A 23,720-nucleotide genomic window follows, 5' to 3' on the forward strand; every position below is an offset into this window, starting at 1 on the left:
ATTAGTGTTTGTGACTTTTTTGTATATGACTTTCGTCTCTTTGGTCCATCGCTGTACCCTAAATACCACAAGCAGCACCTGGCCCATAGTTTGCAGTCAATCAATACTTGTTGAATGAATGATTGTTTCAAGTGTTGTCATAGGCTCTAATACTTTACAGATGTTACTTCACTCAAATCTCAACAACTCGAATCACACAAATACTGTGCACACCCCAGTTTACAGATGAGAAAACTAACCAGAGAGAAGTTAAATAATATGCCCTGGATCACACATCCAGAGATGGAAGACTCAGAATTCCAACCGGAGTCATCTGTCTACGCCGTATGGATTCTTGATCAATTGTACACTGACTCTCATTATCTTAGAGGGTCAATAGCTCACACTTACTGTACACCAAAACATAACCAAACTTACTCTGTTCCAAATATTTTGTGGCCAGGCTGATTTCCCTGCTTCTAGACTGTTCATTGTAAATATCCTGACACACTGAAAAGATTACCTTTAAGATTTGCAGTTCTCTGGCCACCCTTTCAGCTGTCTGTGTCTGAGTCCACCAGCAAAGTTGGAGTTGACCAATCTGAAAAATTAGCCTGCAAAATGCAGCTAGTGACACATCTCAGGATATGGCTCTGTTTTCCATGCTGTGGGGAGTCCTTGCTGTCACCTGGATGACAAGCTTGCACTCATAGAGGATGCGTTGTTTCTCTTTCAGTGTCTTTGAACGAGTTCGGCTCTGAAGACAGATGTTCTATCACTACCTCCAGAGAAATAAGTCTCTTCTGTTTGTGCTTACAAGTGGATTGTGTAGCTAGGGCCTCATGGCTTACCCTGCACTCTGTGTTACAGCTAACGAGCCAAAATCTGACCCTGAAGTACTCACTCAAAGAAAGGGAGAATAGGCCAGTGGCTGTGAGTGCTCCCTCCTGAGCCGATGATGGCTGACAATAGCTCTTGTAACATGGGCACTTGAATTAGGGGCTGGACTGAGACGGTACAGGCAGCAGAGTGGCTGTAAAACAATGTGATTACTTTCAGCAATGATAGAATTGGACCATATGAGCTGTAGGTTATAAACTCTCTAACCCATTAGTGCTTCTCAGCTTTATCCATTTTCCTTATGAGAGTTGGGTTACCTTTTTTTGTTTTTTTCCTAACGGATTACCTTCACCTTAAGGTTGTCTGTTTTAAGGTTTTATAACTATCTCATTTGCAGTAAACTTCATTTATGTTCCAGGAAGGAGGCTTGGACTTGGAGCAAAATAATCCAGAACAATATTAAAAGTAAGGATTATAATCTACCTCCAGGTCTTTCTTGAGTAATTGTCAGATACAGGCAGAGAAGAACGGGTTATTTTCACCCACAGAATTAATGCACCTCTGAAAACAATATGAACTGAGTAGTAACACCAGCAATAACTATTTGTATTTTGGACATGTTCAATGCATAGAAATTAGAGAAGAGAAATGTATTACAATGTAACAATCTATAGCCATTAAAATAAAGTATTCTGTCTAAAAGTTGGCCCTAACTATTCTCCTCTAGCTTTTTTGCACCAACTGCCAAAACATCTAGGAGGATAATTTAGAAAGCGAAGCCAGAGAAGGGCTAGAATTGATTCAAGACCTTATGAAATAAAATGTACAGAATACAGAGAGAAAGAAACACTTGCACGCTCTAATCAAGATGTAATTATTTGTATATCACAGAGAACGTGAACTCTTGCCATCTTAAAAGTTGCATGTCCAGCTATGCCAACTAAAAAGAAAAATATTAGGTGTGTTTGGGGCACAGGAACAGTTTTCTAAGGAGGGTTTATAACTTCATCAGATTCACATAAGTGGTTGCAATGTGAAGAGTTTATATATAAATAATTGCTGTAGCAGAGGGTTGAGTCTTTTGTACATTGACATCTGCCTGCTCGTCCTTTAGCCAGGATGCCTGAATGGAATGTTTAGATTGCAGCCGGGCTTCCAGCTTCTGGTGAACCAGGGAGATCTGGATCTGGGGTGAATAAGCTACATACGCTGTAGGAGAAACATAACTTCAAATGAGACAACATAAATAAACTTCTCCGCGTGTTGTCAAGCACACAGAAGAAATGCATTTAATCGTAGCCTACTGTTGCCCTAAAAATTTATTTCCCTCACCTGGCGAGCAGGTCAGTGTCAGGGATACTCCCAAGCCTCATTCTGAATTATTCTTTTTTTTTTTTTTTTTGAGATGGAGTCTCGCTCTGTCACCCAGGCTGGAGTGCAGTGGCGCGATCTCGGCTCACTGCAACCTCCACCTCCCAGGTTCAAGCAATTCTCCTGCCTCAGCCTCCCAAGTAGCTGGGACTACAGGCACATATCACTATGCCCAGCTAATTCTTCTTCTTCTTTTTTTTTTTTGTGAGACAGAGTTTCTCTCTGTTGCCCAGGCTCGGGTGCAGTGGCACGATCTCAGCTCACTGCAACCTCTGCCTCCTGGGTTCAAGCAATTCTCTGCTTCAGCCTCCTGAGTAGCTGGGATTACAGGTGCCCACCACCACACCCAGCTAATTTTTTGTGTTTCTAGTAGAGACGGGGTTTCACCATCTTGACCAGGCTGATCTTGAACTTCTGACCTCGTGATCCACCCGCCTCAGCCTCCCAAAGTGCTGGGATTACAGGCGTGAGCCACCGCACCCAGCCTTTTTTTTTTTTTTTTTTTTTTTTGTATTTTTGGTAGAGGCGGGGTTTCACCATGTTGGCCAGGCTAGTCTCAAACTCCTGACCTCAAGTGATCCACCCCCACCTCAGCCTCCCAAAGTGCTGGGATTACAGGTATGAGCCACCACACCTGGCCAATTCTGAATTATTCTGACTCTCTCTGGACAAGGTACACCAGAATTGGGAGTGGAAATAGTTCTTCTCTCCCAGTGCTACCTTGGCTCTGCCTGGTGGCCCATCACCTGCTAGATTCTTCCAGTGCATCTTCCTTTATTATGCTCATTACTTAGTGAAGGGTAATACATCATATTTTATTTATATGATACATCGTTCCTCCTCCTCCAAAGGATTTGAAGATGCAAACCTTTGTGTAAGCAGTAGTTTCACTGAGCTTAAAGACAAGGCTAGAGCAAGGATCATAGCTACTTTGAAACTACAAATGTCTATGAGAATCAATTGATGGTCGTGAACCCTTGCTGCAGAACAATGCACACTTGCCTCAAGTGGACTGTATAATTACTGAGGATGGGTTTCTAGATTCTCATGACCCATCGATATGTTCATGGACCTCAGGTTCAGAATCTCTGCTCTAGATGAGAGGTTCTCAACCTTGGCACTATGGGCATTTGAGGTTGGAAAACTTTGTTATGGGGCTATCCTATCCATTCTAGGACATTTAACTGCATCCCTGGCCTCTACCTAGCAGATGCCTGTTGCAACCTGTCATCTCATTTGTGATAACCCAAAGCCTCTTCAGACATTGAGACATTTCCTATCCCCAGTTGAGAACCACTGAGCTTCAGAGACCACAGTGGAACTTTATGAAATCACCTCCGAAGTAGAAGGAGGTTCTCATGTGCCCCCAATGTGACCAGGCTGTCTAGATTGGAAAGCAGAACAGGAGTCCACATTTGGGTGACATTTTCATATTCATGTCCTCATTGTAGCTGCACAACAACCCAGTAAAATAAGTGACCACAAACGCAGTGAGTAATGTCTTAATCTGTTTGTGCTGCTATAACAAAATACCTGAGACTGGGTGGCTTACAAAGAACAGAAACTTATTTCTCACAGTTCTGGAGTCTGGGAAATTGAAGATCAAGGGGCCAGCAGGGTCGGTGTCTGGCGGAGGGCCTTCTTGCTGCATTCTCACACAGTAGAGGGACGGATGCTGTCGCGTGGTAGAAGGCAGAGGGGCAGAAAGGGCTTAAACTAGCTCCCTCCAGCCCTTTTAAAAGGCACTATTCCATTCATGAAGGCAGAGCCCTCATGACAATCCCTTCTCCCAAAAGTGCCCCACCTCTTAATAGCACTGCAATGGGGTTTAAGTTTCAGCATGAATTTTGGAGGGGACACACATTCAAGACATAACAAGTAGCAAATCCAGGTTTAAAGGCAAATCTGCTTCCAAATCCAATGTGCTTTATGTGCTTTCTAGGAAGTATGGTAAGGTGATTGGACTATAACTGGAAGAGCTGAAGTTTCAGTTAGAGTTCTGGCTCTTAAGCAGTCACACAAGCAGTTAAACTGTCTGTGACTCAGCTCTAAGTTGCTCAGTGGGAGCAATGCCTCTGTACGGCAGGAAAAATGCCTCTGCCTGTTTCACGGGAACCTCACAGGAACAGATGAGAGACTGATGAGTGACAGCACTTTAAAGACTACCAAAGCCAGTTCAAATGTAAGGTGTTATTAAATTGAAAAGTATCCATTAGCCTATAAAAATTACATGGACATCAGCACTCTAAAATTGTCTTTATGAATAGAATCTTGAGAAATTATGACACTTGTAGAATATTAAAAACTGAAATGGCTCAGGGATTAGCTGTCACACTTACCATTAATTTCCTCTGAATAGTCCGGTAGAGCAAGCCTATTCAAGACCAGTGATAAGTGTTCCAAAAAGAAGTCACTCTAAGAAGAAATAAAGTAAGCTAACAATAGCTGACTATTGTTTTTTGGTAACTCCCAAGCCCTTCGTTGGATTTTGAGTACAACAATGATGCTGTTGGAATAGAATAAAAATACCCTGATGTAGATCTATAAAGAAATATAGATGAGTTACATTTTGCTTGTGCTTAAAAACGAAAAGCCCACATGACTCTGTAGAATGGGTTTACACCCAGGTGAACCAGTAGTAGTAGTGAGTTTTGCCTCCTAAGATGGTTGGTTACTGAGCATGCCAATGACAGTCACATCACTGTCAAGGTAATTGGTTGTTTCTACAAAATCCTTGGGTGGGAGTCAGATGCTATCACATCTATTGTGAGCTTCCAGGGGTGAAGTGGCATGAAGGCCATCATCAGCCATCCAGACATCAGATGTCATCTTCTGCTCCCTCTTCCTAAGGCTGTGGCCTCTCCAGAATGATAATTGGTATCATTCTTATTCAATTGCTATTTGGAGCCCACGAGGACAGGAAAACTATGCTCAGCCCCAGAGGTCACTTGCCTGGCTAATTTTTCACTAATTATGTCTTAATTGTATTGTGTTAGGATAGAGGGAAAAAGCATTCTCTTCCAGAGTTTTATGAAGGTCATTGGACTTGATAAAAGTGCAGGGTTGCCAGAACTGAGGCTCTTGACAGTAGTCAGCACAGGTGCGTCCTACTGGAATCAGTCAAGTAGCAGCACAGCTAAAATCCAATTTTGCAAAAAATGAAACCTTTTAGTGAGGACGAAGAACAGCAGATAAGGAGATGCTAAATGAAGGAGAATAGGTGTGTCACGGAGTGATGGACGTGCATCACGTTTTCTGACGTGCATAGAAGACAGTACTATGGCACCAGCTTTGGGGAAAAGAAAAAGCTTTATCGCAAGTCAACTGGCAAAAAAGCTTGCCAAGCCCCCATGAGGGGCAGTAAAGGACGGGGGGCTTGAGGACACATTCTGGTTATGGACAGGGAGGGCTAAGTGGAAACAGAGGCACCTGAGTAGACCTGAAAACCAAAATGCAGTAGGAACGCGGAAGTTTCACTAGGTGAAGCGCCGTAGCAGTCAGTGAAAAAAATGCACAAGTGGATGTTACATCAGCAAAGGCTGCAATCCCGAACTGAGCTAGATAATGGATAAATAGATGCTCCTTCCCCCGAATGCCTAGTTGATTCTTAGATTACCCATGCGGAGAGGTCATGAGCAGGGAAAGGAAAACATCCTGAACTTTTTACTCAGAGTAGAGTGAGAAATACTTAGTAACATCGTTTATATTCAATTGACAGTAACAAGTTTTCTGCAGAAATGGGGGCTCAAGAACTAAGTGCAGTTATAAAGTTTCATTTTTACACACTTGATTTTGTGACTATAAAATTCACATCCTCTAAAATTCACATCCTCTGGCAGGTGCTGTGCTGTGGGGGATGAAAGGGTGGGGCTTTCTGTTTGCCCATGGCTAACAGAAAGAAGCTGAGAGGAGGGGGCCTCCCTCCCTCCTTCCCCCCTCCCCTTCCCCCCGCCTTAGGCTAGCCAGGGGTTGAAGCCGGGATTCTGTGGGAGGAGGGATGCCCAGCTCATCACAACATGGGGAGCACCAGTTGCAGAAGCAGCAGCACCAGGTGGAGCCTATGGCAGGTCCCCAGGGATCCCTCATCCCTGCAGAACACTTTGAGAGACCAATTCCTAGTAATCAACTTGATAGAGCTGGGGCCACAGTCATTTGGCTTACATGGTGATGCTCGCTGTAATTCATCCAGGGTCTAGGAAGTACCGTGCACTGTGAATATGTAGAAGGTTTGACTTTTCTTGCCATTTACTCAAGTCTTTAAGACATTATAGCACAATTTATTTTTCTGGAACTCAACCTCCATTTCCAGCCCCATACTACTTGTTGGCAGAAAATGTAGTCTTAGGCAACTATGGTTTTCTCCAGCATTTCAGGCCCGAAACAACATTTCTTCTGGGCCCACTTTCCCCTTGGGGTGCCACATGGCCACAGACATCCCTCCAGGTTGAACCCTCTCTGATACATCCCACCAGGCCCTCCACCACAGGACTTCAGCAAGCCCAATGCCCTCTCTCGGCCTATCCCTCTCTGGGGCAGGAAAAGTGTTCCAGTGATCCACCTTTCTTAAGGCACAGAAGACTCAAGGCTGTCCCTGTTGCCTTCATCCAGGGCTGCCCTGCCACAATCTGAACTCTACAGCTCCCCCGGTGGCCCCCATGCAGAAGTGCAGAGAGAGCGAGGGCCCTGACCACTTCCTCCAGCCTCCTCCACACAGGGAGCCCAAGGTCCCTCTGCCCAAGGATTCCCAAATCGCACATTCTATTACTGCCACCCCCATCCGCGTTGGCTCAGTGGGCCACCAGTGCATCACCAAGTCCCTGGTTTCCTTCCCGATGCTTCCCCCACCACTTCAGAGGAGTTTTATTTGGTGGTGAGAGGATGTACAGTAATGTTCTTCCAGAAACTTTCTGTCTTCACCCCACAATACCTGTTTTTAACTTAAAGGCCAAGAATTGGACATTGCTGTCCTCTAGTTCCACTCCTTCCAGCAAATGGCACTGGAGACTTTCTATCCGGGGGCCTGAATGAATGAAATGGGTGAGGGTTGTTTAATAGGGACTATATGTTTGGGGCAAAACATCAATGAATGCTTCAAAAACAACCACCACAAATTTTCCTAGTGAATATTCCTCACCCTAAAGAGGAACAAAGGATCACATTTCTCTCTCTCACTCCCCAAACCCTGCAGGAGATCTGGAGACTGGGCGATGCTTCTCTTCCCTGCACTGGGAGTGGATACCATGCTGGCTCTCGTCTCCTCTCCCCACCCCAGGTGGTTAAATGGCACAGGAGCAGGCAGAGTCTCCATGCAGCTAGGCCCGGCAAAGTCTCCATGAGCGGCTCTCAACCCTGACTGCACAGCAGGATCAACTCGAGAGCTTTAAAAACTTCCGGGTCCCACCTTAGAACAAGTCATCAGAATTGCAGAGTACAGAGCTCGCACATTTTAGTAAAGCTCCTCCACACACGTGATTCTGACATACAACTAAGGTTGCGAATCACTGACCAGGAGCAGGGTTACAATTTTGAATCTGGTGATGCCTTGTTGGAGGGGAGGGGCCTGTCCTATGCATGGCAGGATCTTGAGCAGAGTCCCTGGCCTCTACCCAGCTGATGCCATAACATCCCTCTAGTAGTGACAATCAAAACTGTCTCCCGATATTGCCAAATGCTCCCTTGAGCATTTCCTGCCCTCCAACTAGGCAGGAAGCCCTAGCTGAGAAAGTGAAAAGCTGGCATTGGCTAAAGAACTAAATGATATTCTCTCAGTTGTCATCTGGCCTTTGGGCTTCAAAAGGAGAGATACTTGTTCCCTGAGCCTAAGTTCCTACTGGACCAATGCACCCTCTTGGTTCCTACCTGCCCCTAAGCCTGCCCTACTTTTGTAGTGCAGTGTACAGGGCAGGTTCAGGCCAGAACTGGGAGGTGTCCCATATTCTAGCTCTGACCTCTCCATTCAAAGCAGTCTTTTTACAAATTCTTGACAGTTCTGAAATCCACCCTGACTTCTGGCCAAATCCACTTTCTCTTTGCACACACAGTTTCTCTCAGAGGGTCTAGACCTTACCCCTCGACCACCAGACTCTAATTCCAATTCTAGGACTTTGACCTGGTCTACGAGGCAGACATGCACTGCAGAATGATTCTTTAAAACTCCAGCAGAGCTCCTGCACGTTCTCAGCCTCGGCACTATTGATGTTTTGGACCAGGTAATTCCTTCATGTGCAGTTTGCATAGAGTTGTGGGCTGTTTAGCAGTTTCCCTGGCCTCTATCCACAAAAAGCCAGGAGCAATTCATATTCTTCTCTCTACGGATTGTGAAAACCAAAACTATCTCCGGACATTGCCAAACGTCCCTTGAGGGGCAAAAATCACCCCTGACAGAGGACAACTGATGTAGCATATACACTTGTACACAAGGCATAGGCTCAGGTATTCAAAAAATGTGGTCGTTTTTCCTTCTCTGTAATTCAACCTAAACTTCCTTTGAAGCCCCCATTCTACGTGATAGTTGAAAACAGTCATTTTTAGGCCTTTTCAGTTATGTCAGGTAAAGTCAAGGAAATTCAGTGCTTCCCCCTTCTCAGTTCACATCTTAATAGTTTCTTCTAGAGCCTGGGGTCTGGAGGGAGGGGCGAGGCTGAGGGGCAGCCTTGCCTCTGTGATGGCAAACCCTGGACCGCATCTCGCCTGTTCATACCTCATCACAGCACCCATGGGCTCTGCAGCACCTCCTCAATGCGGCCACAGCATGCCCCCATCCCATCCCCAAGCTCTCTGTTGGTCTTCCTCTGAAAGTTTCCCAACAGAGCCTGGGAACTTTGGGCTGTCCTTGCCGTCCAAGGCCACAGACACTCAGCTGACTGTAACTGGCCTTTCCAACCTGGATTCTCCCTGACACCATCTGCTCACTGCTACCTCCACCTTGGCCGGTGCAGGCAAAGATGCTTGGGACCCTGGTGGGCTTCCCAGAAGCAAGCACAGAGTCCCTCTGTCCTGAAGTCATGGGGCCTTGCTGGCCATTCTTTCAGTGCTCTCCCTTCAAGACACCCCATGGGCTAATCTCAGGAGGGAGGGCAAGACACCATGGGGTGGCAGTGGACGCGTCAGGGGGCTTTTTGCTTTTGTGTGTCACCCAGAGTCCAAGCCTCCTTCCTATGTGACAACGCTGGCCATTTGGGGAGCTGGTGGAAAGCAGGCCCCCCACCTACCTTGGAATCCTAAGAGGTTAGACGCTTGGGAGTCGCCAGCTGGTGGGCCATGACCCTCAGGACTTTCCATCTGCAGCCAGAGTCACAAAATGTCAGTTCCTCCTGCAGCATCTTTCAGTGACATCCACCATCCACCGCTGGCAGCGGGAATACCGGGGAAAGTTGCTGCAGGCTTGGCGGCCACATTCTAACCAGGTGACTCTGGGAGGGGGCCTTGGCAGGGCTCTCAGTATCAGAGTCTCTTGACTGCTCTCCATTTTCCAAATCTGTGTTTCCAGCCTTCCTAATATCCCTCTAATACACGCCGTTTTTCTTTAGGTTAGCCAGACTTCGTGTTTGTTATTTGCAGTCAGGGCCCTGATCACGGCAAGCCCCTGTGTCCCACCTTATCCCTTCCTCCCAGGCCGGGGGCTCTTCAGCCATCCAGGAGGGGCTCTGGGAGAGCCAGGCAGCTCTGACAAAACAGATATGTTTCCCAAGTGTTCCCGTCTTATCCCTCCATGAGGGTTGTTTGTTTTGCTTTTCATTTAAAGCCGAGAATTTGATGTATTTCTTTTTGTCTGATTCAACTTTCATTTACTAAGATGGACCTGCTAAAAGACCTAAATATTAGTAAATCATATAAAGCATGGATGAGCTAAAAGGGTGTGGGTGGGTGTGGGGGGTGTGTGCAAGTGTGTGCGTGTGTATGTGAATTTAGGGGCATATCAAGTAATACTTCTCAAAATAATCTTTCCATATATCATTTAACCCTCACTAAAAGCCCCAAAAGAAAACATTATTACCTTAATAACACAGAAGGTGAAACTGAGGCTCCAAGATACTAAATAACATGCCACAGATCACAAAGGTGGTAGACATTGTATCCAGGGCCCAAGCTCTGACTGTCAGATTCCAGAGTCTATGGATTTTCTGCTACAGCACATTCCACTGATTCCCTAGACCAGGACCTTTTCTCTCCAGAAACACTGTCTAGGGAGTGTGTTGGCATCTCTGCTGTCTCTTCCTATCACCATCTGCATCACCAGCCTATAGATCTCACATTAATCCAAGCACTCGCTACTGACACCACCAGAATGGCCAACCCTTGACATCCAGGGAGCAGCTTTGACCACACGGGTGAAGCAGTGGGGTCTGGCTCCACAGGGATCAGATGGTCTTCTGTGCTTAGTACCTATAGCCAATTCTATAGACGTATCTTGCAAGGCCCATGCATCAGTTACCAGGATCATGCACCCATTTTGTAGCCGGAATAATGTCCTAGCTCCCATCAGCAACTGATGGCACACACAGAGAGGTATGACCAAACCCGGCAGCCATTCATTGTTTAGTCTACCCATTTGGCAACATTTTCTCCTGCAAGAGCAAAAAGACCATCTTAGGTGTGCGTTCGAGTCACTGACACTGAGAAAAATCGTCCCTGTGAAAGCTCTGGGACGCCCTGAGATTCCACCCATCTGGAGCAAAAGCACCACATTTGCAGATGCCTGTGGTTTGCCTAATTACATTTTCACAAACCCTTGGAAACCATTGAGTGCTTCAGCTGCACCACGCGTGTGGCTTAATGAGGTTTCAGAACCCTATATTATGAAATTGTCACAGGTTATTTGTCAGAAGGCAGCTGCCTTGGAATATAGCAGACTTAAAATTTGGGGTCCCCATATTTTCATGGCAATTCTTTGTAATTACAAAAATACTACATAATTCCAATTACAGGCAACAAGTATTTTCAGAGCATTCATTTCAAACACACCTGAGTTTTCAAATTTTTGTGGAAATCCGAGCATTTGTTACTTCTCTTGAGGAACGTCCTTGAGGGAGTGAAAAGTAACAGGCACTGTTACCCTTATCCTGAGATCTGAAAAAGAAATAATGGTTTCCTAATATACAAGAGACCTTGAAATGAATTGATCTGTATTGAGTTCTTTTCCTTGTAGCGGTATTAACTACTGTATACTTTAATGCTTACCCTTGTCACAAATTGTTTTTATCCTACTCTTTGCATTGATTACTTTTAAAGTGTATTTAATGTAAGCACTATCATCACTTGGTTATTATGGGATTGATGATGTCATGAGTGGATTATTCTTGCCCTTTCCTGGCAGGTTATTTCCCCTCCCTTATTTCTCTTTCTGGCTCCTTGCTTTGTAATCCCGCTGTTGCTAATTATAAATTCTCTACACCAACTGGAGCATAACCACAGCTCCTACTGTCCCCGCTTAGGCCTAATAACACTCCTCTTGCTGAGTGGGCCTCCAGTCACCTGGAGCCAGCAGGCCTCACTTAGAGCCTGGGCTCAGCCTCTCCAGGTGTCAGGAACTCTCACTGGTAGCAAGTGGGGCCCAGAAAGCAACTTCTATCTTGCTTTGTCCAAAGGCCAAATAGCCTGGGGGTTAGCGAAAGCTCATTATTTAGAGAGCTTCTTGATCTTTAGGGGAGGGGCATGTGATTGTCCAAATTCCTTCTTCGTCCTGCCCTAGGGAGAACACAGCCTGCACGCTAGAAAACAATGAAATTAATTTATTATTCATGTGCACTGTACAGAATTTGGAAAATGCAGAAAAATAAACACATACACACAATATTTGTAACGACGTGAACCAGAGATAAACCCAGGCTTTAACCTCTGTATCTATGTCTATGTATATTTAATGAAAAGGGATTATATCGTTATACTGTTTTGTTGGCTGACTTTTAAAATTAACAACATATTATTCATATTTTCACATGCCATGGAACATTATGCCAGATGACTGCTAAGTAGTACACTGTATAACTATATCATTATATGTAATACTTAACCAATCTAACATGGCCTGTTTAGGATGAATTTTTTTACTGTAAATTATGTGTAATATAAAAAGATTTCCAAGGATATTTGTGCATATCTACTTATTTCCTTATTTATCATATAAATATTTTTATAGATCATATTTATACGATAATTTTCTTTCTTTTTTTTTTTTTTTTGAGACGGAGTCTTGCTCTGTCACCCAGGCTGGAGTGCAATAGCATGATCTCGGTTCACTGCAAGCTCCGCCTCCCGGGTTCACGCCATTCTCCTGCCTCAGCCTCCTGAGTAGCTGGGACTACAGGTGCCCACCACCACACCCGGCTAATTTTTTGTATTTTTAGTGGAGATGGAGTTTCACCGTGTTAGCCAGGATGGTCTCCATCTCCTGATTCGGTGATCCGCCCACCTTGGCCTCCCAAAGTGCTGGGATTATAGGCATGAGCCACCACCCCTGGCCTATACGATAATTTTCTACAATTGGAATTGCTGCATCAGAAAGTAAGTTTTAAAGTGAGGACCGGCCTCTTGAGCTGGTTCTACCAGTTCTGCTCCTGGTGGCTAGGTCCTCCTACTGCTATTTTCTGCTACTCACACCACGTTGAGCAGAGTTGTATGGAGGTGCCTTTGGAAACGCAGGTTCCGGGTCGCTCACCCCCATTTCTGGAGCTGCAGCCAAAAGGTCTGCATAGCTGATCTTCTCCATGGCAATGCTTAGGAGCAGAGAAGTTCATGAACCACCCAAGCTTCCATGGTCCATAACCCTGTTGAGTTAAATATGTACCTGGGGTTTGTTTGAATGTCAGGTATGGTAAGACAGCAGACGCAGAAATGACTGTTGTGAGGAAGGAAGTTTACACTCACATCCCCACAGCCATGAGGCCTTTTAAGCTCCGCCGTGCTGGAAAGACCAGGGATGGTCAGGAAATAAGAGGATGTGGGCACCGTGTGGCTGGGACTTTTACTGGGATTTACGAGGGAAGGAACAAGCGAGGCAGGGTAAGTAAGCTGAGTAAACTTAGTATTGGATACTTTAAATTATTTGAGCGACCCAGTGCTATGAAGCTGGTCCCTAGTTGTCAGGTCCCCAGCCCTGGGGTGACATGGGGCCGGGGGAAGACTGGTTTGGCATGTGAGAGTTTGATGAAAGGGCTGGCTGGGGCTGTGATCTCTAGACTGGTTGGTTGATCAAAAACATGCTGACAGGGGAATTATTTGCTATTTCTAGGAATTGGGTAGCCCTGGAAGGGACAGTCTCTCCAACATCAAAGCCCCAAATGCCAGAGTATCAAGAATACAGAAAAGAAAAAAATAGAGTTTAACCCTCTATCTACACTGAGCCTCTGCTCAGAACTCCCAAGTCCACCGCACCATTTCCTTTTTTGATGACAGCTTCCTTTGGAAACAGGTATTCACTAGAATCGAATTAGAATTTTGCTAGCCTCTTCTGCCTGATTACAGCTCCTCACTCCCAGAACTCCTAGCAGCTGGCACTAGACTCATTTGCCTGTAACACGCCCCTGAAGCCTCCTGACACCCAGAATGAGTTCCTATCAGAGTCAGCCTCCAGCTTACAGAAGAACAGCTGTGACGACTGAATTTGCTTCTGTGTCGGCTCACCTAACACTAAGCACAAAAAAGCTAAAACACCCAAGATCAAAACAGATTTCCTTACTTGCAGCACCCTCTATGTAGAGGTCTCCTGGGGGAGAGGCTCAAATTCTTGGCAAGATCCCATTTATGAATTAGCTGTGGATCTGAAATGTCCCTGCATCCATATCTCTTCATTAGTATGGAACCAAATATTGCTTCTAATTATGGAACGAATGTTTTTAAAAGAGAGAAGAAAATGAGTTTTATCACAATCCTTGTTATTTCTCTTTTGTAGGGAAAATCTAAAATTGGATCAAAAAGAAACAGAACTATGAGCTTCCGACAGTTCTTCTTGTGATTGGATTACTAAATATTATTATTTCTATTCATAGTTTACATTGCTGCTGATAGAGCTGCTATTACCGGAAAACAAAAACACAACAAAAACCCTTTGAAATCTTCTTCGGCAAATTCTCTAAATAGGTAGGCGTCTTCCTATCTACTCTCAATTCTTTTCTGAGAGGTCGGCTAATTTTACCTTTTAAAATCATTGATATTTAAATCCACTGTTTTTTTTTTTTTTTTTTAAAGTTTATCTACTTGCCAAGAATTGTCCAATCTTTTCTTGAGCACATCAGTAAAAACGTTCTTCTCTATTGTTGAGGCAGCAACTGTTCTCTGTAGTTGGAAATTGCCCCACTGGGGAGATAGGCGTACCCTCCCCTTCATGGGCAGCCCCTGCATTTTATCTTTCTGTTTGTGAGCTGTGTTTGTTCCTGCATCACCTGACTCCCCTCCCATCTGTGTGCTGGAGCTCAGAGTTTCCTGTGTAATCAGCCTTCCCAAGTGACCCTGTGCCCTTCCTGAGCGCGGCAGCCTCGGACCTGGGGGAGACATCAGTACCATGGCTCCAGGGAGGGTGCTGCTCATCAGCCCTCTCAGAGCTAGCAACTCAAACACCTGCCCCTTCGTGAACAGGCAACAGGTGACCAGGCCTCAGCAGCCCCAGCAGCCCATGGGGCCCTGATAGAGCTCTTCTCACTGTTCACTGATGTCTCACTGCGTGCTAGGCTGCCCTGGAGTTTCATTGACGTACGCCACATAGGCACCATTTGCCTTTCCAAGGCCCTAGAAATCTACTGCTTGTTCTGTTCCAGCCCTGCAGGCCAGGCGCTGGGCTGGAGCCATCTCTGTGACTCCCTTCCCACCACCGCATGTAAATCAGGGCATCTAAGGAGCAGCAGAGACCATTTTAAGCAGTCTCTGGAAGCTGGATTTTGATGTAGTAATGTCCTTGTCAGGGATCAGCATCTCTTGTCCTTTTGTACACAGGTGAAAAATTCTAAGAACGGTAGCCCCAAGAAAGCTTTTCTTTCTCCCTGCCCCTGCCAATATTCCCCTGGATCGCTGGTGTTTCTTCTGAGCCCGACGCCGCACCCTGGGGCCGCCCCTGCCAGCTTGCTCTGTTCCTTTGATGGCCACAGGAATGTAGATTCCTGTCTATTTCAGCTGAGCTCTCTCTACAGACTTTTCGAAACTGTTACATGCTGAACTCTAGCCAGCATGATGCCGTTTCATTTTGCTTCAGCCCAGACCCAAAATACGAAAGCTCCTACAAAGACATTCAGACTGTGTTTCAGACAGGAGAGAAATAAATACAAGTTTTAGATCACTTTGCAGGAGAGAAAGTTAGATCTTTGCAAAGTCAGTATTGACCTGTGTTTAGAATGGGTTGAAAGATAAAACAAACTGGATTCGACTACTGAAAATGTTACAAAAAGTCTCAGACATGCCATTATTCAGAGTTTCTAAAATGGCAGGGATAGCGCTTTAATAGGATTTCTCCCCACTTATAAAACGTGTATGGTCATGCCAGAAGGAAAAACGTGAGAGCAGGGTCACATCTTCTATCCCATGTGACCGTCTCTTTCTTCACAATTATCTTCATATTTGGCTCTGTGAACACCGACAGCAATCATGTCAGCTGCTTGTTCTGCAGTAAAAAATGTTCTGCATGGGTTTCAGTTGTAAACAGGTCATCCATCTCCCATGTGGTCAGAAGGGGGTGTTCTCCCAAATTTGTACAAGGCTTGTTTCTCTGTCTCTGAAAGAATCTACATGCTCAGAGAAATCTCTCCGGCCCATCTGCCGAGTATATGGAATTGCATGCGCATGGAAACAGAACATATTTTATCCAAGCAGGTAAGTGATATTCAGGGGCCTGTGCCCAGGTAGGAAGGGCGTAGAATGCCCTTCATGGGATTGAGGGTTTGTTGTAACATTTTGTTTCCTATTCTATGGTTTGGGCAAACACGGATTACAGGAGGAAGCCTGCTTTATCTGGAGCTCACTTGTTTGTTGCCTTGCAATGCAGAATAACTTTCGTTTGCTTGGGGAAATGGGAACCAAAGACTGGAAACCTGGCTTTTGCAGGCCTCGTTCGAAACATGGAAGGCCTCTTCAACTTCTGAAGGTTTAGGAAGGGGCATTCTTGTCTTTATCACCCAACCAACCTGGCCTGTAGGTGTTTTTTGATCTTACATCCTTATTTCTTTAGATTTTGTTTGGACTCTGGGCTCAGTAGTGCTCTGCTGAGGACATTCGTATCCATGTATCCAGGAAGTAGAGCAGTTGCATTTTGAACAAAGGGCTTGAATACAAAACAAAACACATATTTTTGGACAGGTAAGGTGGCTCACACTTGTAATCTCAGCACTTTGAGAGACAGAGGCAGGAGGATCCCATCACCCCAAGAGTTTCAGACTAGCCTGGACAAAAAAAATTTAAAACATTAGCCAGTTGTGATGGTGCATGCCCCGTAGTCCCAGCTACTTGGGAGGCTGAGGTGGGAGGATTGGTGTAGGAGGATTGGGAGGTTGAGGCTGCAGTCCTAGCTACTGGGAGGCTGAGGTAGGAGGATTGGTTTAGGAGGATTGGGAGGTTGAAGCTGCAGCGAGCTGCGATCGCACCACTGCACTCCAGCCAGGGTGACAGAACGAGACCCTGTTTCAAATACCCCAAAACCACGTATTTTCTAAACCTATGTGGCTGTGATAACCTACTTTATTATAGCATATTCCACTTTTCTTTTTTTCCTATATATTATACTAATAAGAAATGTGTTGAATACTGGTGTTCTTTTTTATGATTTGTTTAAAAATTTTCAAATACAACAAATCATTAATATTTAAATAATACACTAAAATTGATGAGATATACTTTGTCAGAAGCTAGGCATGTGACTACATAAATTTGGTTTTCTCTAGGCATTGAGTGAAGTGCATCATTGCTGCTTGGGGAATCACAGTGATTCACATTCTGTGAGAATATGCTTGAGCAGAGGTCCCTCTCTGGCCAGGACATACACACTGTGCCCGGTTAGGGATGTGGGCTCCCAGGCTGAGTTTGGAGATGCCCACTTGCTGTGGAGAATGGCAGCTTTGCCTGGCTGAGTACTGAGACCCCATCAGGAAACCGAAGGCAGCCGAAGGCAGGGGCTCACATGTGATTGATGCACAAATTTTAAAGAGGGGTTAAAGAGTTACAAAATGTTCAGTAATGGATAGGATAGACTATTTCTTTTACGAACTTCCTCATAGCCCCCCATCTCCTTTTCATGTTTCCTGATTCGGTCTAAATTTGGAGTGGTATAAAGACAAAAGAGGGAAAGAAAGTATGTCTAATACTTGGATTGTATTTTGACAGTTAATTCTCCACAGATACCTGGGCTGTCTGTCTGTCTGCTATTTGGCTTCACTTCACAATATCCTCTGAAGAGCGACTCACCAAGACCATCATTTTACAAGATAAAATGGAATGTCTTTTACATCGGAAGAAGGAAATGTCTGTCTCTCAAAGTTGCTTTCTATACGGGCAAAGTAGCTACATCTAGTGTTTGAAGTACCAGACAGGATTAGGAAATTAATAACTTTTTATCTATACAAGAGAGAATGCGATTGTGAACAGCTTCACAATGCTTGATTTTCAGCAGTTTAAATGGAATCTAAATTGCATGCAATAAATCAGTGACATCTTTGATTCATTATAGATAATCAAGAGGAACCTCTTCTGTTTATTGGTGCTAACGGATTCGGAGCAAACACCATAATCTATCAAAAGAAGGGAATGGCCGCTAGTTGGGAAAGAGATAGCTTTAGGTAATGGGTCATTGCCACCATATGCCGGGTGCTGCTGGGTGCCAGGAACTTTATTACTTGTTTCACAAGACCCCCCCATGTGATGGGTAATACAGTCCTCCAAAACACAGACATGAGGCAGAACAACTAGGTTTGAGGCATGTGACTTGGGAAGTAATTTACCTTCTCTGTGCTTCGGTTCCCCATCTGTAAAAGGAAGGTGATAGGAATACATCCATGCTAGGCTTTAATAGAACCTATCTCATTTAGAATAGGACCTGGCACATAGCTCTCACAATTAAGTTACCTATCGCCACCGCAGAAAGACAAACTGAGGTTCAGAGAGATTAAGTAACTTGTGAAGAACTACTGAGGCAGCAGGTAGCAGACTTCAGATCCGAAGCCCAGCGTCATGAACTGTGTGACCCCATCCTTGCTCCCTAAGGGCTCTGGTGCCTTTCCCATTCTCCCTTGTGAAAGCACGCAATGGAAACCCATAGACACAGAATCCAGGGATTTTACTTTCGGGGTTTGGGGGAGTTTATTGGTTGGGGGTTAGCTTTCTTTTTTTTCCAAAAGATGTTCTAAATGATTATGAGTGGCATTGGATTGTCTTTTCTGCATAGAAATCTTGGTGTGGTTTGGTTGTTTGGTTTGGTTCGACCAATGCCGAGCATTGACTAAAGAGTGAGCCATCACCTTGTCCAGGCCTTGGTGTTTGATGAGAGCAGATAGTGTCCTGTATTGGAAAGGCTGTGGAGAAAGTCACCCAGATTGGCATTCTCTGGGGGTGAGATTGGAACCTAGGAACAGCCTCACCTTTCCCACTAGTCTACCAAAACCTGCCCTTTACTCTTCCTGCCCTTAACTATAAGCACCAGTGGTTCTGACCACAGAGAAGCAAGGTCTCCAAGGCAACCATTGCAATGCCCGTGACATTAACAAAGGTGGTTCCATTCCTTCCCTTTGCAGGTCAGTCCCATTGGTTTATTTATTCAGCAAGTATTTATTGGGCACTTCAGTGGCCAGCCAGATGCTACCTTCTGTGAAGAAAGATACCCGAAAGGTGCAAAGAAAATATCAATTCAGTTCAACACACTCATACTGAATACCTGCTCTGCTCAGAGCAATAAGCAGAAGACAGGGGCATCAGAGTGAGTGAGCTCTGGAGGAACTCACATTAATATGTCAGAGGAGCTATATCTGAAAGCAGGGCTAAGTCTTGTAAGAAATATTTTTCCAAAATGTTTCATGACTATAAGAGGGAGAGATCATTTCTTATTGGAGAGATAATAGGGAGGAGGAACTGGAAATATAGTAGGTTCCTGGAGGAAGTAAAATGTGAGCTGGACCCCATGGACCCAACCAGCTAACTGTGATATTGTGTGCATCTAAGAGTCAACATAGGCCCCAGGCAACAGTGCAGAACAAACACTGGCCAAAAACCAGCAGTGCATATATCTGTTCTGCACTTCATCAGTCAACCAATTTGTTGGCCACCTTCAATGTGCCAACATTCTTAGTTACTCAGGAGACAGCACTAAACAATATGCATTCCTTGACCTCATAAAGTTTCTTGAAACATAATCAGAGTTAACATTGACTGAGTGCTTAAGAGTCAAGCACTTCCTAATCATTGCTGTCCAACAGAAATACAATGTAAGCCACATATATAATTTCTAGTTTTCTAATAGGCACAGTAAGTAACAGGTGAAATTAATGTTAATCATGATTTTATTTAACTCTGTTTGTAGCCTAAAATATTATCACGTTAGCATAAGTCTTTGCAATTTGGTTCAAGCAACCATGCACCTGAGTTCCACAGACACACATGGAGTTCTCTAGAGCAGTGATCCCTAGCCTTTTTGGGACCAGAGGCTGGTTTGGTGGAATACATTTTTTCCACAGATGGGGGTGGTTGTGGGAGGGGATGATTTTGGGGATGAAACTGTTCATCGGGCATTAGTTAGATTTTCATAAGGAGCGCGCAACCTAGATCCCTCCATGCGCAGTTCACAATAGTGTTCAAGCTGCTATGAGAATCTGATGCCACTGCTGATGTGACAGGAGCTCAGGGGATAACGCTCACTGGCTCACTGGTTCACTGTTCACCTCCCGCTGTGCAACCTGGTGGTTCTTCTTTTTTTTTTTTTTTTTTTTTTGGAGACAGAGTCTTGCTCTGTCACCCAGGCTGGAGTGCAGTGGCGCGATCTCCGCTCACTGCAAGCTCCGCCTCCCGGGTTCCTGCCAGTCTCCTGCCTCAGCCTCCTGAGTAACTGGGACTACAGGCGCCCGCCACCGCACCTTGCTAATTTTTTGTATTTTTAGTAGAGACGGGGTTTCACCGTGTTAGCCAGGATGGTCTCGATCTCCTGACCTCATGATCCACCAGCCTCGGCCTCCCAAAGTGCTGGGATTACAGGCGTGAGCCACCGCGCCTGGCCACAACCTGGTTCTTAACAGGCCCCGGACTGGTACTGGTCTATTTATCCTTCAGAGCCCTTCCCAGGTGTTATTTCTTCCATAAACCTTCTTTGACCCCCACGGAGTCAGGGATGCCTGTGACCTTTCTACTGTTCAAATAGATCCTGAAATCATGTGTTTACTTGTTTGTCTCATCCATTAGAGACTAGAGTGTCTGACTGACTTTGAATTATTGGCATCCAGCGTGGGATTTTGTACGGAGCAGATTCTTAACCAAAATGTGTTGAGTTGTTGTTTCTTAGTTGGGGAAATGTCTCCTTAAGAAACTTACAGGCCGGGCGCGGTGGGCTCAAGCCTGTAATCCAGCACTTTGGGAGGCCGGAGACGGCGGATCACTGAGTCAGGAGATCGAGGACCATCCTGGCTACACGGAAACCCCGTCTCTACTAAAAATACAAAAAACTAGCCGGGCGAGTGCGCGCCTGTAGTCCCAGCTACTCGGGAGGCTGAGGCAGGAGAAATGGTGTGAACCCGGGAGGCGAGTTGCAGTGAGCTGAGATCTGGCCACTGCACTCCAGCCTGGGTGCGACAGAGCAAGACTCCGGCCTCAAAAAAAAAAAAAAAAAAAAAAAAAAAAAGAAAACTTACAATGTGTTTGGAGTTTATTCCCTTTAGCAGTTACCACGTCTCTCCTTGAGTGAGAGGAGACCAGGCAGGTAAATTTCAGATGAAAGCTTGGGCAACAGCTGCAGCATCTGGGATCAGACAGGCAGGCAGACAGACTTGAGCAGAGATCACCGAGATACGAGTGGGGGAAGGAGTACTTGAGGGTGCCCTCCTGGGAAGAAAGCTCAAAGGAAGTACGTGTTCTAACCATTTACCTGTAACTCCAGTCGCGACCTTGGAAAAAGTGACAAATCCTTCCATCTCCGTTTGGCAGCAGGATGCTTGCTTGCACAAGTCGTTGGCGGGGGCAGAAATCGCAGGGCAGGCACAGTCCTGTCTAGAAATCAGGAAACTGAACTCTCATCCTGCTCTGCTACTGTTTTAAGTTAATGTTTAAAATTAGCGCAGGACTACAGAAAAAAAAATAGGGCATCTAGAAATTCAAGGCCATGGTCTAGGATAAAAAAGAGCCTTTTGGGAAACATAATTCCAGTATAACCAGGTCTTTTCAATACGAACAGCACTCCTGGTGCAGGCTTTGGCCACCCTGGGCCATATCCTTTTCTGAAGCCTTGTCTTCTAGATTTGGGTTTATAAACAACATATAACTTGTTTTTTTCTTCTTTTTGTCTAGAGGAAATTGAATACATTCACATTGATTATGATTATATATTTAGACGCATTGCTACCATTTTATTTTGTGCATTCTGTTTGTTTCGGTTTTCTAATTGCTAATTCAAAAAAAATGTTTTTTTTTTTTTCTTTCTGGCCTTCTTCATTGTTTGAGAGTATTCTCCCTCCCCCACATTTTATTTTTGTCTCTCTATTACTTTGGTAATTATACATCCTAATTTCTATTCAGCTTTATCAGTCCTGAGAGTCTCAGTCATTAATGTTTCATATATTGCCTCCCCCCATTTCTCCCTTATCTGCTTCTGGAATTCCATTGAGACAATAGTCAGACTTGGTACTCACCCCTTGTGTCTCTTGACTCTGACCTAGAGCCCCCACGTGCCAAATACCAGTCATTACTATCGCCGGGTAATGGCTTTCTCTCCATGTCTTTAGACTCCTGCTCTCCCCATACAAGCATGAGTGCAAATGAATTTAACTTTACAGAAGGGAGTTCATCAGGATTCTAGATGCCGTGGCAAGCCACTGAGGGAAGACAGGCCACCCCTGAGCTTAGTGACACTGCTGCCATATGAGATGACTTCCCGTCACCTGTAGCACTCTGCCGATAGCTGGAGGACTGAAGCTAAGGGTCTTTCCCACCGCTCGCTGCTACGCTTTGAATGTGTCTCTTAAAGCTCGTGTGTTGGAAATGTAATGCCCAGTGCAACAGCATAGACAGCTGGGGCCTTAAAGGGGTGGTTAGGTCATGAGGGTTCCATCCTTGTGAATAGATTAATGCCATCTTGGGAGTGGGCTCCTGACAAAAGGCTGAGTTTGGATGCTCCCTCCCTCTCCCTCCTCTGCTCCTTCCTCCGCATCCCCATTCTCTCTCCACCTTCTGCCATTAGATGATGCGGGTCTCACCAAATGTGGGCCCCTTGACCATGAACTTTTAGGACTCCCCTCCAGAACTGGAAGAAATAAATCTCTGTTCTTTATAAATTACCCAGTCTCAGGTATTCTGCTAGAGCAGCACAACACGGACTAAGACATTCCCCCTCAGTAACACTGAGTCCTGGGAAGCCCGGTGCTCCTGGCCTGACCCCCTTACTATCATCATCCATTCACGCAGGTTTATTCAAACACCAGAAAGTTCATCTGTACAGCTCCTCCTTTATCAGAACGGGGCTAGTTTGTGGTCATCCTCCTCTCACGTGGGCATCAGTGAGGTTGGATGTACACGCAGGTTCAAATTACAAAGTCTGCACCTGCCTTCCAGCAAGAATCCCAGTCTCTCCTGGGGTAGGAAGTCACTTCACCTACACATTTCCAAGGTTCTCAAAGGTGTGTCCTCATACCTGTGTCCAGGAGGCGCCCACTCTAAGTTCAACATGAAGATTCCACCCCTCCTCTTCCTACTCCCAACCCCAGGTACCCTGACATGCCTCCTGCTGTCTCACTGACAGCAGCAGAGCTGCTGCAAAATGCCCACCTGCCTGGGCATCTGGAGAGCTCCTACCCCGCCAGCCCTCATGCTGGATGGTGGAGAGAAACCCATGGCACTGCCATGCGCTTCTTCAGACCAATGTGTCCCCAGCCCAGAGTTACAGCCCTTTGTTTCCACACACACTTATCAGGGTACCCCCAGACCCTGTGCCAACCCTCCGGCCTTCTTGGGGTGTGTCCCCAGACTCTTGCGTTCCTGCTGTGAATTCCTTCTCAGGATGCCTGTGAGCTTTTCCTGAAATGTGGCTTTTCCTGAAATGTGACTTCTCCTGCGATTTTTATTTTTGTCTTTAAAAGTTCATTGCTGTGCTAAAGTTCCAGTCCATTTTCTCCCAGGAGGTTTCACAGAATAGTACGATTTTTCATCAATTCCAAAGTATATTTTCCCTTCCTATTTTCACTTGCTCGTGTCTCTGAAACTAGCATGCCTTAGTGCTGATGGTTTTTAACGATTGGAATTGACAGAAACTTTTAAAATTACCGGTACATACAATAATGGCACCTTCTACAATTGGTGGCATCTTGGAGTTAATAAAATACAGCAACTTTGTAGCTGGACAGAAGTGCCTGGGCTAACCGCAGCACCCG

The 23,720-nt window shown here is 45.3% G+C and overlaps 1 protein-coding gene across 2 annotated transcripts in view; it reads right to left on the reverse strand.

The window, feature by feature from the left end:
* Positions 1-23,720, reverse strand: part of LOC108523904 (uncharacterized) — a 130,493-nt gene that overhangs the window by 11,810 nt on the left and 94,963 nt on the right. The window contains exons 3-4 of one of the 2 annotated variants that reach the window (XM_017864670.1): positions 21,227-21,348; positions 11,155-11,259 (exon numbers count right to left, since the gene is read on the reverse strand). The exons of the other annotated variant lie outside the window; for it this stretch is intronic. Of the exons in view, the coding sequence (XP_017720159.1) occupies positions 11,192-11,259; positions 21,227-21,348 (190 nt within the window). The 3' untranslated portion in view covers positions 11,155-11,191. The remainder of the gene's footprint in view (positions 1-11,154; positions 11,260-21,226; positions 21,349-23,720) is intronic. 2 annotated transcript variants of the gene reach the window in all.

This window comes from Rhinopithecus bieti, unplaced genomic scaffold, assembly GCF_001698545.2.
Source record: "Rhinopithecus bieti isolate Rb0 unplaced genomic scaffold, ASM169854v2 scaffold_73682, whole genome shotgun sequence".
NCBI lineage: Eukaryota > Metazoa > Chordata > Mammalia > Primates > Cercopithecidae > Rhinopithecus > Rhinopithecus bieti.